This window comes from Pogona vitticeps, chromosome 1 (genome assembly GCF_051106095.1).
Source record: "Pogona vitticeps strain Pit_001003342236 chromosome 1, PviZW2.1, whole genome shotgun sequence".
Classification (NCBI taxonomy): domain Eukaryota; kingdom Metazoa; phylum Chordata; class Lepidosauria; order Squamata; family Agamidae; genus Pogona; species Pogona vitticeps.
In genome coordinates, this window is record NC_135783.1 from 254,408,977 (window position 1) to 254,425,976 (window position 17,000).

The following is a 17,000-nucleotide window of genomic DNA, read 5'->3' on the forward strand; positions in this document are numbered from 1 at the left end:
CTGATATCAAAGCATGTAATAATCATTCTTCAAGCCTCCAATTTCCATCTTGGTATTCATAAAAAACATGTTTTTCATTATTAGTATTTAAATCCAATTGAAGAGCCAAAAACCACAACATCTATAAAATGCTTCCTCCCCTGCCCTTTTCCCCTCTCCCAGTTCTGGGTTTTCTTACCATGTAGCCTGATGAAGAGTTATGGAGAAAGCTTGCCATATTTGCGATAGTAGTTCTAATAAAGATATTGCCCAACTTTATTTTTACTCATGGATCCCACAGGTGCTTCTGCTTTTTTGTTTTTACCTCTGGTTGCAAATGACTTTCACAGTCTTCCATTGAAGCCAAATTTTTATTTCCCCCTTTATCTCAGTTGCTGAACTGAATAAAGACTTGAGGCATTTCAAGTTGCAAAGTAATTTTTAACAGAAGATAATCGTTTCACTTAGACCTTTTCTAACCTCAGCCTATGCATTAAGCACTCTTTAAACACACCAGCTAAAGAGCCCCAAGACTTGGGACAAACTAAGGTAGTTTTCCTCTATGTAATGCTTTCCAGGTGTGTTGAACCACAGCTCCCACTGTAATAGGATGCTGTCCCTATCATCCACAGGCAGCATCCCCATTGTTCCTAAAGGCCTTACAGTCTGAGACATCTGGAAGGCACCAAATTGAATGATGTTGAGCCAAGGGAAGCCCCATCACTGTTCATTCCCCCTATTATCATCTGAGTTCCTCATTCATTTGCAAGTTCAGATTAACGTTGGCTGTTTGAGATCCACTGGCAGATTTCCCTTTCTTTTGCAGAGATACCATGGACAGCGTGAAGCAGAGTGCAGCTCTTTGCTTGCTACGATTGTACCGAACCTCTCCTGATCTGGTTCCTATGGGAGACTGGACATCAAGAGTTGTACATCTTCTCAATGACCAGCATCTGGTAAGCTCAGTTGAACTTGCCTCCTAACTGGAATTTCTCCTTTATAGTGTACATATTTAATTTAGTAAGTTCAGAATTTAACAACGTTGAATCATGATAGACAGTGTTTGTGTCATGTGTGCCAGAGGTCAAGTCCAAAAGTGTGACGTGTCACTCGAACACTTTGGGATGAAGATGCATCAGTGTTAGAGATGAGTGAATTCCAAAGTAATGTTTTTTTAGTTTAATGGACTGATATAGTTTATATTTGTATAGCCTCCCTTTATGTTTATGTGGTTATTATTTAATACGTTATTGTGGTTTATTTTGTTGTGAATAATAATAATAAAAATATCTTGACGTTTATCCAGTTCTCCCTCCGACAGTTGCAGGAGAAATGCAGGGAACAACAACAGCCACTCTTAGTGGCCTTCATAGACCTTACAAAAGCATTTGACTTGGTTAGCAGGGATGGCCTTTTCAAAATACTTCCCAAGATTGGATGTCCACCTCGTCTCCTTAACATCATCAGGTCCTTCCACGATGGAATGAAAGGCACTGTAGTTTTTGACGGCTCAACATCAGATCCCTTTGACATCCGAAGCGGAGTGAAACAGGGCTGTGTCCTCGCACCAACACTTTTTGGGATCTTTTTTGCTGTCATGCTGAAGCATGCCTTTGGAACTGCAACAGAAGGTGTCTATCTCCGGACTAGATTAGATGGAAAGCTCTTTAATCTCTCTAGATTGAGAGCGAAGACCAAAGTCCAACTGAAATGCATGAGGGACTTCCTCTTTGCAGACGATGCAGCCATTGTTGCCCACTCTGCTGAAGACCTCCAACAACTCATGAACCGTTTCAGCAAGGCCTGCCAAGACTTTGGACTAACAATCAGCCTGAAGAAAACACAAGTCATGGGCCAGGGTGTGGACTCACCTCCCTCTATTACCATCTCCACACAAGAATTGGAGGTTGTTCATGACTTTGTGTACCTTGGCTCAACCATCTCTGACACCCTCTCTCTAGATGTCGAGCTGGATAAACGCATTGGGAAAGCAGCCACCATGTTCTCTAGACTCACAAAGAGAGTATGGCTCAATAAGAAACTGACAACACATACCAAGATCCAGGTCTATAGAGCCTGTGTCCTGAGCACACTCCTGTACTGCAGCGAGTCCTGGACCCTTTGTGCCCGGCAGGAGAGGAAGCTGAACACCTTCCATATGCGTTGCCTACGACGGATTTTTGGTATCACCTGGCAGGACAGAGTTCCAAATAGAGTAGTCCTAGAACGAGCTGGAATTTTCAGCATGCATACATTACTGAAACAGCGACGTCTACGCTGGCTTGGGCACGTTGTGAGAATGGCTGATGGTCGGATTCCAAAGGATCTCCTATATGGAGAATTAGTGCAGGGAAATCGCCCCAGAGGGAGACCACAGCTGCGATACAAGGATATCTGCAAGCGGGATCTGAAGGCCTTAGGAATAGACCTCAACAGATGGGAAACTCTGACATCTGATCGTTCAGCCTGGAGGCAGGCAGTACATCACGGCCTCTCCCAATTTGAAGAGACCCTTGTCCAGCAGGCTGAGGCAAAGAGGAAGTCACAAAGGAAGCAAAACCAGGGAGCTGGACAGGGGACAGATTGGATTTGTCTCCAGTGTGGAAGGGATTGTCACTCTCGAATTGGCCTCCTCAGCCACACTAGACGCTGTTCCAAGTCCTCCATACAGAGCACGATACCATAGTCTTTCGAGACTGAAGGATGCCTACTATCCAGTTCCTTCTTTTAAAAAAAGAAAACCTGAATAATAGCAATAAAAGTAGACCATGTCTCAGGAATCTTTTTCCCAGTCCGAAAGAGACAGATTGAATGGAGGGAGCTTAGGGGGATCAGCAAGGGGGCTAACAGGCATCCTCAGTGAGTAAGTTGCAAGGGGTTTCTGTTTTTTGTATCTCAGCTAGTGAAGTACTGGTTCCTCTGGAACCATAACACGAAATTGAATCTGAGCCAGCCTCCCTTTATACCTAGTCTAGACCACTGATGTTAGTATATATTAGAGTACATATTTATATCAGTTCATAAAAAGTTTAGCTTTTGTTGTTAAGAAGAAATTATTGTTTCTCAACAGTTCTGTGACATAAATAACTACCTGTGGCTTTATTGGCCACCAATTATGGCTGAAAGGTGATTTATCTGAAATCTCTCAGTCTAATGACTAATCAGAGATTTCAGCAGACATTTCTTATAGCAAAACTCTGTGTTTGTGCATATGCATGTGCATGCATGCCAGAAGCTGGCTCTTATAATCTTTGTTAAAGAAGAGTATTTCTAAACCATTTGCTTTGTGCTTTTATGCAAGAGACTGAGACGAGTGTGGTTAGTAGTAATATCCCCCCCCAAGTATTAGTGAATTTGACTAATATTTGAGTGAATCACCTAAAGACAGAGCGAGTTATATTTTGTCATGTGTAAGGTTTAGTAATTAAGAACTTAAAAATTAATAAGATTTGCTCAGGGACAGGGGAAAAATTAATAGTAAAAGATCTTGAGTTTATATTTTGGTTTACTTCAAGCATGATATTAATCTAGGGAAGGAATTTCATTGGTCTTCTCTCTTTTTTTTAGTCTTAATAAATAAAATCTTTAAGTATGGTGCAAAAATGGGCCTTCAACTACATAAAGTAACATGAATTTTTTTAAAAAAATCATTTCCCTCTATTATATCACCATCCCTGTTCCTCAGTATGAACAGAACTACAAATGAGAGAAATGAGATGGCCTACTATACTTTACCATATAGAACTGTACATGAAAAGAAAATGGATGATTTGAATTGGAGAAAATAGATGATCATTATATGCACTGGACCTTACCAAATAAAATGCAATGTTATAGAAAATTGTCTCACAGTATTACATCCTGTACTGGACTTGTCCATGAAAGCTCACATTAAAATATAGCAGTTAGTCTTTAAAGTGCCATGGGCATTTATTTAAACAATGAATCACCAAATTTGTTCCCAAATCACTAATTTGTTAAATTGTATTTGTATGAATCCGTGCCCCCAAGGAATATGAGTCAATGAATTTTTAGTGATTTGTCAATTTATTTGGCTATAAGATGCCTCTCTGGGCACCTGGAGATACCAAAATTTCTTCTGACTCTCCTCTACAATCTATCCAGGTTTGGTGAAGATTGGGTTTTCAGATGTCCACCCACAAAGAGGGCTTCCCCCAGGAAAGTTCCCCCCAGGCACCTAGATACACCAAAATACACCTACAAGCTTCTATTGATTCTTCTCTACAATCCCTCCAAGTCAGGTGAAGATTGGGTTTCCCTAAGCCTACTACTAAAGGGCACTTTCCTGGAGGGACCCACTTTGTGGGCATATAACTTGGATGTCTGAAACCCAAACTTCACCAAACTTGGAGGGATTGTAGAGGAGAGTCAGTAGAAGCTTCTCCGTGATGTTGGTGTCTCTAGGTGCCTGGCGAGAACTTTCCTGTGGGGGCCTTCTTGTGGGTGCATAACTTGGACATCTGAAACCCAAACTTCACCAAACCTCAAACTTTCAGGGCATGTAGAAGAGAGCCTGGAATCTTCCCTATGAATTTGATGTCTCTAGGTGCTTGTGGGGTTGTTTTGTAGGGATTTAAGTAAAAATTAATCAATGAATCAGTTCCTCAATTTGTGAGAAAAATCCATAAATTAGTAATTCATGATTTGTTGACCTTAATAAATCATGAAATAAAATGAATCAGCATTTTCATGACTTGTGCCCATGTCTATCCATAACATTTTGTCGTTTTTATTTTTATTTTTATTTTGGTCTGATATCCTGTAACAACATAATATCTTAAACCATCAGTACTATTGCCAATGCAAAATGGTCACCATTTTTGGAACAGAGGAAGAGCAGAATACTTAATTGTCTTCTATTCCTGAAGTCCAAATTAAATTGTAAATAGGATCTCACATACGGTAATTTCTGTTTTATGGTTGTGAGGGAAAGAGTGGAGTGAACCAAAATTTGTTGTCTTTTCTCCTATATTTAAATATTTTACTTTCTGATCTGTTCATTTTCCTGTAGTGGAAAGCATTTTTTGGTCACATGTATACAGCAGTTGTCCTAATTCATCTCCCCATGACTGTTCTGATCTCATATCAAGGTATGCCCTTCCAAATACCTCAGCAACCTGAAAATCATGTGATAGATCTTGTATACAGATCGTGCTTGCAGTTGTAAGGCACCGTAGCCATACCCAACGCCATCAAGTAAGCCTTGGAAAGGACTAGGAAAGAATCCTGCTTGAAACCCAAGAGATCTAATAAGAGTGAAACAGGGCAGCAAAATTGAAGACAAAATGGAATTGAAATCCTACCAAAGCAATTGTTGTGCTGTTGCCTATTGCACCTCCATGGCACATGTGTGTGTGTATTACATTACCTCACATTCTTGTTCTTTACTGCAACCAATTGGAAAGCATGTCTATTATGCTTTTGGACAAAGTATTCTGGTGCTCATAGTGGTATATGGCAATATAATTGGGATATTTATGAGGAAAGTGACTAGGCAAAATACTCATAATTGATTACCCATTTTTTTTATAAATTGGAGTGCAAAAAGAGGCAATTGTGCCATAAAGGATATACTATGTGTTGACATTTGTATGTAATAAATGTGTTTAATAATTTGAATGGAACTGTAATTTTATCTTCTAGGGTGTGGTTACTGCTGCTACTAGCTTGATCACCACACTGGCCCAAAAGAATCCAGATGAATTTAAAACCTCAGTATCTTTGGCTGTCTCCAGGCTCAGCAGGGTAAGTAATATTTGTTGGTGGAAAACAAGCGCTGGAGTAACCCTAGGCTGAAACAAAGTTAAAATGCGCAGTTATATAAATCAGGAAACTGAGACAGGAGTGTAAATCCTTTCTGACAGTTTTACAGATGATGCAGCTGAATGATGACAAACAACACGTGTTCTCTCAGATCTCTTGAATAGTGTAACTGTTATGGACTTCAGACAATCATTTGTTTACTTTTAGCTGTATGTGAGGGCATGCACGCACTCACATTATGGAGCCCAAGCAGGTCTAGTTCTCTAGTGCAGGAAAAGGTACCAGAATTTTTGAGGTTCAGTACCAGATTTTGAAACATTATTATAAAAAAGTTAAAACATCAAAGGAGGAAGGGAGTAAGTTTTTAAGCATTATTTGTTACATGATATTCTACGATGTGTGACACATTAGTAACTTTTAAATTGCTTTTTAAACATGTTTTTTGAAACATGAAAAAAAAATCAGTGTCTCTGGTTGTGTTCTCCTGTGTCCTTTTTTTTCTAATTCTTGCTTGTTTCCTTCTCTGAATCTTGCTTGAATTTGAATTAAAACTTATTATGTGAGGAATATTTGAATTCTCTTTCACTCCCAAGCAGAGCCTTTCCTTTGTCTATCTCCAGAAAAACATGATGTAATCAAGAATTCGCTGTTCCTAAATGGAAAGTACAAAAGGCATATTGAAATATTGCAGGCTGGTTTGATACAGCTGTGTTTGTGAATACATCATATTGGCTCCCGGTCTAAAACCGTGTCACTCTAAATTTTTTTGTCTCTTGCCTCTAAAACTGCACAACTTTGCTTCTCTCTATCATGTTTTGGTCCTTTTCCCCATTGCATTGTTCCCATCCTGACCTGTATATGTCTATCTTTGGCAGAACAAAAGCGACCTTCTTGAGTCAGTCTTGCCTTCTGCATCAGCCACTTATTTGTTACTTCTCAAAGAAGACATACTGACTGCATAAAGCAGTGATGGGAAGTTCTTGCTGTAGAACCTCCTGCTTTGAGTGGTTAGTCTGTTCTCAAAGTGACTGGCATTCATTTTCTTCCATGAGCTGGTCAGGTTCTCCACTTATATTGCTGTCTCCTAAAGTAGGAATTCACAATAACATCAAATATAAATACCAGAGATAAACTATCCCCTTGTGTATTTATTTCTGGTTTGTTCTTTAGTTTTAGTGTTGTGTGAACTAGTACCTGGAGTTGTCAAGTCCATCTGATTTTTATGTATCTCCAGAGTGTTTTGCTCTCCTCCTTCTCTTTTGATGGCTGCTTGCGTGTCTCTAAACTCTTGACAACCTCTCTGCTTTATCCATATGTTCATGTCTTGCCTGTTCAGTTCATTGTAGGCCAAAACCTTTTAATAATGTGATTTCTGTTTTTGTTTTTTGTCTGCCTGTGCCCTTAAATGTATCCAATGTTTAGAATCTGTTAGAGATTGCCTAAATTTGACAAAGTGCCACAGCAGAGTAAAAGATAATTTTTGTTGTTTTAATAGATTGTGACATCTGCATCAACGGATCTCCAAGATTATACCTATTACTTTGTTCCCGCCCCATGGTTGTCTGTGAAGCTTCTTAGGCTACTACAGTGCTACCCACCCCCAGGTAAAGTACTGCAATCCATTATGTTGATTTCAGGCTTTGTTGCAGAGCAGGAAAAGCTGTTTGTGCTAAAACAGCACCTCTCTGATTAAAGACTGCACTGCACTGGTGATCAAAACAATCATTACTTTTTTGCAGATGCAAAACATTTTTCTAACACCTAGAGCGGTGAAACAAAATCAACTGTGATCTTATCCAAAGATTTTATAGCAATATTAGTTTGAAAAAGATTTCCCCCCTGAAACACAGATGAAAGCAAGTCTTAACTTGGAAAGAACTTGTGTGCACCTAATGTGTCTGTTGGGTTATTTTGTTAAGCATAATGGACTGCTCCAACATTTCAGAATTCCTCCCCACTTTTTGCTTGGTCTAAGAAAGCAGATTGGAAGAATCAGTATCTGCTTCAATGTGGAAGCCCCCTCCACCTGAAACCAGATCTGCACAAAGATTATTGTCACAAGGTCCTTTTGCCATGTTGTTGCAGTGAAATCCACCTTTTCAAAGTCCTGACATAACCTGTAATTTGAATTAATTTGATGTTGTGTACCGCATTTAAATTCAATATAAGCAGACTCTACAAATGCTTAGATGGGAAGCAATTTGTGAAAGCAGTTCTGAACTTTCCAAAAAAAAGGAGAGATGAAAATACAGTTTTAGATGCTGACTAAGTGGACATTTAGGCCAGTGTTTGTTCCACTGCGGGGACAGGCTGGTTCACTCTTAAAGATAATGGTCATTTTTTCTGGTCCTTGTCAGGGGCTTCTACTTTTTTTGGTACAGGTAGGATTACTCTGTTTTGGTCTGTTCCAGTGCATGCCATATCTGGGAATGAGCCAAAAGCTTTCCTTTATTTGATCAGGCAATATTGTAAAGTGGCTTGGTTGAGGGGCAAAGGAGGTGATTTTTAAAAAAAAACTCTCCATTAGAACAGCAAAAATGCACTGTATCAGTTATATTTTTTTAAAAAAATTCTTTTGTTTCTCTTCTCTTAAAGAGACAGTTAAGAAACTGTCTGTAGTCAAATCCACTTTCTCGACAGGCGCTTTCAGACAAAGGAAAGAACTGTATTTGTGTATTAAGTATGTGGCCGAGGCAGGCTCTCAACCCAGACCTGCAAGAAAAATTTATTCTCCTATATACTTTTATTAAAGGTTACTCATAATACATATACCTAACACTTTAAAAAGCAGCCCAAATAGGGCTGTTTGTGGTTTGTATGGCCATTTGGATGTGAGGATCACACCAAATGATATATCAGACCTCCTAGAGACCTTATTTACCTCACTCCAGCTCACTCCCTTCCCCTGATTTGTTTTGTTTGAAGCCCTGCCAGAAGATTAAGGCCTCTTATTGTGATAATTGACTAAGCCTCTGAGTCAGGGATGGGGAAACATATACCGTATTTTTCGCACTTTAAGACACACTTTTTCCCCACAAAACAGGGGGGCTGGAAAGTCTGTGCATCTTATGGAACGAAGAAAACAGATTATTTTTCCTGTTTTCTTCTCCTAAAAATTTGGTGCGTCTTATGGAGAGGTGCGTCTTATGGAGCGAAAAATACGGTAGCTCCTTTAGATACTTCTGAATTGTAAATCCTACCACCCTCTATCATTAGCTATGCTGACCAGGGTTTAGGAACTTGCAGTACAAGGACATCCAGAGATCTACATGTTTTCTCAACTGAACTACAGTATGTCTGCATGTTTGAGACTTAGCTCTTTCATAGCAAAGGTTCTATAATGCTGCTTCTTTGTGTCGGAAGCACCACAATACAATAAATAGAATGCAATATAAAATTGAACTTATCACTTCATTTGAAGTAATAGGAAAAAACCCAGATAAGCTTGGAGTAGCAACACATGGGCATGTGCCATTTGCAATTTTTTGAAACTGAAAAAATGGTACCATCCGATGTCTTATCTGATAGTAAGGGCTGTCAGAATTGCCCTGTGAATTGGACTAACCATTTTCTTTGTCCCAGAAGACCCTTCGGCACGAGGACGTCTCACTGAGTGTCTGGAAACTATTCTTAACAAAGCTCAAGAACCTCCCAAATCCAAGAAAGTGCAGCACTCAAATGCAAAGAATGCAGTGCTGTTTGAAGCAATTAGTTTAATTATCCATCATGACAGGTACGGCTACCAGTCATAATGTGTAACTGACAATAACAGTTTGAGTTGTGCACCTCTGTGTTGATATACAAATTGATTTTTTAAAAGTATGCCACTTGTAGGCAGATAGTGCAACCTATAATAATGCAAAATCAGTTTGCCAGTGTTCGAACAACCCCAGAGTGAAAAACAAAGACTGATAATTACAGGAATTCTTTTTCTGCTGGGGAGATATATACTGTACTGCCTTTGAGTCCTGTAACTTGAGTACCTGTGCTACTGATTTTTTTTCTCTACTAAATAAAATATATTGTTAGAAATGCTGGCTTAAATTGAATTGCTAGCTCCAGCGAGAGTAGATCCAATGAATCAGTGGGCTTATGTAAGTATTGACTTAATTGGTTTAATGGGTTTGCACTAGTAGGGACTAGCAAGTAAGTTTGCAGCTTCTACAATTGTTCACTTCTGAACAATGCTAAAACGTATGACTGTCAGCAGAACTGAAAACAGTAATGTGACAGGACCCACCTGAGTCTGGCTGAACTCCAAAGAGCAGCTTTGGGTGGCAAAATTCAAGTGCAGATTGCAAAGTCGAGGGAGAAAATGGCCTTGAAATGATTCATGGATGTGTCTGAAATTGCCTCCACATGGGTGCATTTCCCCCTCACCACTGGACAGATGACAACCTGGGCTGCCCTTCCTATTTCAGCCCTTAACCCTTTTATCTTGACCTAAGCATTTTCTGCTACTGTAATTTTGACCATAAAAATATACTTACAGAAAGATCAATGTGAGCATAGCCAACACCATATGAGAAATATTGTTGAAGACCATGCTAGCGAGTCAAATGATATAATTTTACTACTACGGTATTTCTTTCCCCATTGGCATGATTTAAATTATAAGCAGTAACAAAATTGTTCTTACTTGGCTGGAAATTTAGACCGAACTGATTGTGTTTCGTGCAGTCATGTTGCCTTTATTTTCTCTTTTAATTTATTTATTTATTTGGATTTCTGTCCCGCCAATCTAGGCCAAAGATCTACTCTAGGCATAAAATCCAATCAAATGGAAATGATAATGACCAAATTCAATAAGATAGATTTGGTGATGTTTCTGCCAAGTTTTTAAAGAATTTATTTTTTTAAAGGAAAAATAATTTATATTTATGTAATTTAGTTTAATCCCTTCAATTAACTGGAATATAAATCTTTCAGATCAGCAAATACAGTGTTTTTCTGTTTACTAATATCTACATAGTATGTTGCAAAATTTAATTTTGTATGTACTTCATTAGTCAAAACTGATGCTATAAACACAAATAGAAAAATATTTGTTTACACATTTGAAAATACACATGATTTTTACTTATGGACTATTATTTGTATAGTTGTGGCCTAGTTTTTATTTTATTTTACTGGAATGTACAGGTCCTGTTCCTAGTGGGTAGTTTCCATGCTATTTGATAAACACGTGATCACATAGCAGGGCTTATGTTGCTTCCTGCACCAGTGCCTAATTCTCCTAGCTTCAGGATGACACGCTAAGACATGGCACAATGTAGAAGGCAGTTAACGCTGTTACAACATTTGCTATTGCTGGAGCAGCTTGGAAGATAATTGTCTATACAGATAACATCAGATCACCACTGTGACCACCATTGTGGAACATGACCACAACATTCACCTTTCCAGTCTTTATGAGAAGCTCTGTTGCAGAGTGACTGATTAAGCTTCCAGCTTCTTAAATGGAATTTTAATTACTTTATGCAATATGTAGCTGTGTGATTACTAACTCTCCAGAAGGTATTAGCTGGAATCTTAAAGTTCCTATAGTGAAGGTACCTTTTGATACTTATTAATGCTCTTCAATGCGCTTTCGTCCTAAATAGTCTTGTCTTTTTACCTTTGCACACTCTCTCTTCTGCCTAGTGAGCCAAACCTGCTTGTTCGCGCCTGTAATCAGTTAGGCCAGTTCTTGCAGCACCGGGAAACTAATCTTCGTTACCTAGCATTGGAAAGCATGTGCACGCTTGCCAGCTCTGAGTTTTCACACGAGGCCGTGAAAACACACATAGAAACAGTAATCAATGCATTGAAGGTAACTGTTAGTATTGTATATTACCTGAAATTTAGATAATTACATTCATATTTTTTTCTGTCCCTTGAAGACAAAGCAGTCAATCTTTCTCAAGTTGTTTTCAGATAATAATAAGCTATAAAGATGGTGCTCTTTTATGGAACTACTCTAAAATAGTAATAAAATAGCTACCAGCGAGTCTGTGCCTGAATTGCTACCTAGGTCATGTTCTGCCACAGAAAAAAATTAGCAAAATGGTACAAGGGACTGGTTGTTGTGGGTTTTTCGGGCTCTTTGGCCGTGTTCTGAAGGTTGTTCTTCCTAACGTTTCACCAGTCTATGTGGCCGGCATCTTCAGAGGACAGCACTCTGTGCTCTGGTATAGTTTGCCTTTGCGAATACATTTTACAAGGGACTCATTAATATGAAATGACATGCTTGTCTCTGAGAAAGTTAGAGAGGGAGTGAAGATGACAGTGAAATTACTGGATGGGGAGAGGGTTGGATGAGGATTATGGGGGAATGCTTCCTTTTTGCTTTGTCCAAATATATGCCTGTTGCTACAAGTTTCATTCTTCTGCTCTAGAACCAGCCTTTGGAGCAATGTACAACAGTAAATAAATAATCAGCAACAAAAATGAAGAAATATAGAGAGGGAGAAGGTGTAAGAAGGGTAAACAGTAGGTTCGCCAAATTAAGTGATTGAAAATTAATAATCCTGGCATAAGACAACTGTTTCATAAAGAGTAGAATGGAGAATAGTTTATAATTTCCCCTTATTTTGCCTGTTCCTTTATTAATTAATTACATTTCATTTATATAGCGGTCCCTTAGTGCCAAAACAGTATTCTTAGCGGTTAACATGCTGTTAAAACTAAACTCAACAAGCAATAACAGTAAATTACAGTACAAATATCCTGCTGCCCCTACATCTCTCTTTCTAGCTTGCCCTTCCTGTCTTCAGTTTATATCCCAATGCTTGCACCCGTGTACCCCAGTGTAATCTTGGGTGCCTTTTAGTCAACCAAGAAGGGACTTTAGGGTGAGCAAGAAGACTGGCTGTTTGATTCCAAGGTTTTCTGCCCTCATTCTGAGGAGACCTTTGTATGAAGTATAGAAAATGTCTTCGCTGCTTTCAGTATATGATTATCGCTTCTGCTTCCCCACTGAGATACAATTGATATGGAAGTTTTAGCTCCACCTATAATTACATATCTGTTTCTGACCACATTGTGATGTTGAAGCTGAATAGCTTTTTGATGCCAGAAACATTTAATAATTCTCCGTGTCAAAACAGATCTGGCCAGTACTAATTTAGGGAACAATTTAAACTCCATTGTCAGTGTCCTGGAGTGGCTACTATAATGGTATGCTTTAAAATCCAGATAAAATTTCCATGTTTTCTGCAGATTTAATGAATGTGATTTTGTTACCTGTAGACTGAGAGAGATGTGAGTGTACGACAGAGGGCTGTGGATCTCCTGTATGCCATGTGCGACCGAAGCAATGCCCAGCAGATTGTTGCTGAAATGTTGAACTATCTGGAAACTGCTGATTATTCTATTAGAGAAGAAATTGTAAGTTTCAGAACAATTCCCCTGAGCTGTGTGGGCAGGAGGTTCAATATTGTCATAAGTTTGAGCCTTGGAATGTGTAAATATGAGAATGTCTTGTTTCTGATGTAGACAAAGGCTATCTTGAGTAATTTGCCACTTCCCTCAAGAAAACTACAAAAGAGGACATCTGAAAAGCACCCAGTAAGAATGAAGAGCCAAGGGAGTTAGGGTTGGGTATCTTTTACCCCCTCAGGACTTGAAATGATGCAGTTGTGTGTAATTGAAGCTATTCAGAGCAATATGTGTAGGCTATATATAAATGGTCAGTGAGGAAGAAATCAGTACATGGTCGGCTTCAGATATGCAAGTTCTTCCTATTAGTTCAAATCATTAGTCCTAATACTGTTGCAAGTCTCCTTTTTGTGCAAATCAAGAAAAAAATCACATTTCTCTGCATCTTAAACGCTAATAGCAGCATTTCTGAACCAGCTTTTTAAAACTGCTTGTTCAAAATAACCACAGGAAAAATATCCTTTACATTTAAGTAGGAAGTTTCTGTAGTGTTTTTAGCCTTCTTTCACTAGTTCAGGCCACAGTTTATCGAGGTAAGCAATGTTTTTGAGGTAAGCAATGATAATAGTTGGGGAGCTTCTTTATTAGTGCTTTTCAGGAATTTAAAAAGAAAAGCGTTAAATAATTATTCTGATCCAAATCTTTGACCTTTCTTAACATGATCTAACATTTTCACTGTATACAAAATATCCTATTTCATTGTACTGTACCAAATAAGGCACATGCTTATGTTAGCTGATATTGGTAAAACAAGAGTACATGGAAATTTTCTGTTATTTACTATTTAATTTTACTTCACTTTTTGCTTTACTTTTTCCAGGATAGATGTTGTTAAAATACATCTGTAAGTTAGTATTTCTTGTTTTTGGTCAGGTTCTGAAAGTTGCAATCCTAGCTGAGAAATATGCAGTGGACTACACCTGGTATGTGGACACCATCTTGAATTTGATCCGAATTGCTGGAGACTATGTCAGTGAAGAGGTGTGGTACAGAGTAATTCAGATTGTAATTAACAGAGATGATGTTCAGGGATATGCGGCAAAGACTGTTTTTGAGGTAAGCAATGATAATAGTTGGGGAGCTTCTTTATTAGTGCTTTTCAAGAATTTAAAAAGAAAAGCGTTAAATAATTATTCTGATCCAAATCTTTGACCTTTCTTAACATGATCTAACATTTTCATGGTTCTGTCATTTGTTTTTTAATCTGCCTTGATTATATGGTTGGTTCTATAAACTTCTTTTTCTTTCCCTTAATGAGATAGAGAAATCCTTGTCTCAGTTTTAAAAAAGGCAAAAAAATCTCATGGTAAGCTGTTGGACTAAGGAACATCTAGAGTCACAATCCCTGTTTAGATGCTCATAAGATTTTTTATGTCTTTTGGGAACTGGTTTGAGATGTTATATTTGAGAACATGTGTTTGGTGCCTTGCCCATTGTGTGTGATGTTGCTTAGGGATGGATTCTGTCCTCTTATTTAACATTCACAGAGCTGCTAAGAGAGACTTTTCAGAAATTCAGAATCTTTTATCAGTATGCTGACAAAACATGTCTATTTCTCTTTTTTGTCTAAAAATGAATGAAGCTATCAGTGTTATGAACTGCCATCTGAAGCAAAAATGGCCCTGATGAGGGTGAATAAATGGAAATTACCGTATTTTTTGCTCCATAAGACGCACCTCTCCATAAGACGCACCAAATTTTTAGGAGAAGAAAACAGGAAAAAAATATGTTTTCTTCTCCTAAAAATTGGTGAGCCTTATGGAGAGGTCTGTCTTATGGAACACAACCTAGGACCCTTTGGAGGCTCACCCAGACCCCCTGAAGGCCAGAGGGGGCAAAATCACCACATTCTGGGGCTCTTTTGAGGTTTGGAAAGCTTCAGAAGAGCCCCAGAAGGTGGCAATTTCGCCCCCTCTAGGCTGGTGGGGGGGCAGGGTGAGCCTCCAAAGGGTCCTAGAGTGTGTTCCAGGACCCTTTAGAGACTCACCCTGCCCCCCCGGGGGTCAGAGGGGGCAAAATCGCCACCTTCTGGGCTCTTTTAAGGCTTGGGAAGCTTCAAAAGAGCCCCAGAAGGTGGCGATTTTGCCCCCTCTGGACCCGTGGGGGGGTGGGGGTAGCGTGGCAAGGGTCCGAGGGGGCCTTCCAGACCCTTGCCACGCTACCCCCCCCCCCAGGGGCCAGCATGGGCGAAATAGCGACCTTCCAGGACCTTTTGAGAAGCTTTCCAGCCTCTCAAAAGGTCCTGGGAGCTGGCGATTTCGCCTGCGCTGGCCCCGTGGGGGGTGGGTGGGGGTAGCATGGCAAGAGTCTGAGGGGGCCTTCCAGACCCTTGCCACGCTACTCCCCCCCCACGGGGCCAGCATGGGCGAAATAGCGACCTTCCAGGACCTTTTGAGAAGCTTTCCAGCCTCTCAAAAGGTCCTGGAAGCTGGCGATTTCGCCAGGGCTGGCCCCGTGGGGGGGTGGGGGCAGTCTGGCAAGGGTCCTGGGAGGCTCCCTTGGACCCTTGCCACGCTACCCCCACCCCCCCATGGGGCCAGGGGGGGTAAAATCGCCAGCTTCTAGGAGTGTTTGGAGGCTCCCCAAGCCTCCAAACTCTCCCAGAACCTGGCGATTTCACCAGGGCTGGCCCCGTGGGGAGGTGGGGGCAGCCTGGCAAGGGTCCTGGGAGGCTCCCTTGGACCCTTGCCACGCTACCCCCACCCCCCCACGGGGCCGGGGGGGGGTAAAATCGCCAGCTTCTGGCAGTGTTTTGAGGCTTGGGAAGCCTCAAAACACTCCCAGAAACTGGCGATTTTGCCGGTGGGAGGAGCGTCGCAAGGGTCTGAGTGAGCTTCCAGGACCCTTGCAACGTTCCCCCCACCTGGAAGCTGGCGATTTCGCCTGCGCTGGCCCCGTGGGGGGGTGGGGGAGCATCGCAAGGGTCCTGGAAGGCTCCCTCGGACCCTTGCGACGCTCCCCCCTACGGGGCCAGTGGGGGCGAAGTCACCACCTTCGCACCATAAGACGCACAGACTTTCTACCCCCCTTTTGAGGGGAAGAAAGTGCGTCTTATGGTGCAAAAACTACGGTAATTCAAATAAAACATAGGTGTTTCTAGTCAGGAGATGGAACGTGAGATAAAGATTCAATCTGTTTTGGACTGGTTTAGGCTGGCATGCCAACTTTGTATAATTTAGGCTGGCATACCAGTTGCGCCTACTCTTGTGGACATCAAACCTGGGTAGACCAGTGCCTGTCTTAATTACGTTTTGATTACAGGAATCCAATGTGGAGTATGTGGAGCTATCTTCTGAAAAGTCTTCAGCAATTTTATTGGCTCTGTAACAGGCAGCTAAAGTAGTCAGCAATGGAACCATAATACCATACTGTGGATGCTCACCCATCAGACCATATTACAGTTATCCTGTAATGTGTGCACTGCTTGATATTTTGCTTTTTGGTGTAATTTGAAATAGTGATGAATGCCATTTAGAGGTCTAGAATGCCTGGGTCAAGGATGCTTGATGAATCTCCTCCCTTCATAGCAGCCTGCCCATGTATTAAAATTAACCAGAGAGTTCTTGCTCTCATTTCCATCTGTTGTGGGAGCACGATTAGCTATGATACAAGACTTTCTAGCACTAACATGGAACATCTTACCTATTGAACCTTCATTGGCTCCTGTCTGGTTGTATTCCAGTGGTTAGCCAGTGCTGTTCGCATTTTGGCAGGCTATTATTCTGTCAGATAGATAACACTTTCCCCCTGTATCTTGCTTTATGTTCTTCTTAATAGTACTTGTTGCAATATTGTGATTCTTGTCACTGCAGACTTCC

At 40.4% G+C, this 17,000-nt stretch overlaps 1 protein-coding gene across 8 annotated transcripts in view; it reads left to right on the top strand.

Moving 5' to 3' along the window:
• The window catches only part of AP2A2 (adaptor related protein complex 2 subunit alpha 2), a 76,119-nt gene that overhangs the window by 35,833 nt on the left and 23,286 nt on the right, over positions 1 to 17,000 (top strand). For 4 of the 8 annotated variants that reach the window (XM_020784158.3, XM_020784160.3, XM_078383672.1 and 1 more), the window contains exons 5-11: positions 806 to 935; positions 5,644 to 5,745; positions 7,259 to 7,367; positions 9,346 to 9,496; positions 11,407 to 11,575; positions 12,994 to 13,131; positions 14,056 to 14,238. In XM_020784158.3, the coding sequence (XP_020639817.1) occupies positions 806 to 935; positions 5,644 to 5,745; positions 7,259 to 7,367; positions 9,346 to 9,496; positions 11,407 to 11,575; positions 12,994 to 13,131; positions 14,056 to 14,238 (982 nt within the window). The remainder of the gene's footprint in view (positions 1 to 805; positions 936 to 5,643; positions 5,746 to 7,258; positions 7,368 to 9,345; positions 9,497 to 11,406; positions 11,576 to 12,993; positions 13,132 to 14,055; positions 14,239 to 17,000) is intronic. The other 4 variants (XM_020784159.3, XM_020784161.3, XM_078383673.1 and 1 more) reach the window with 1 other exon arrangement.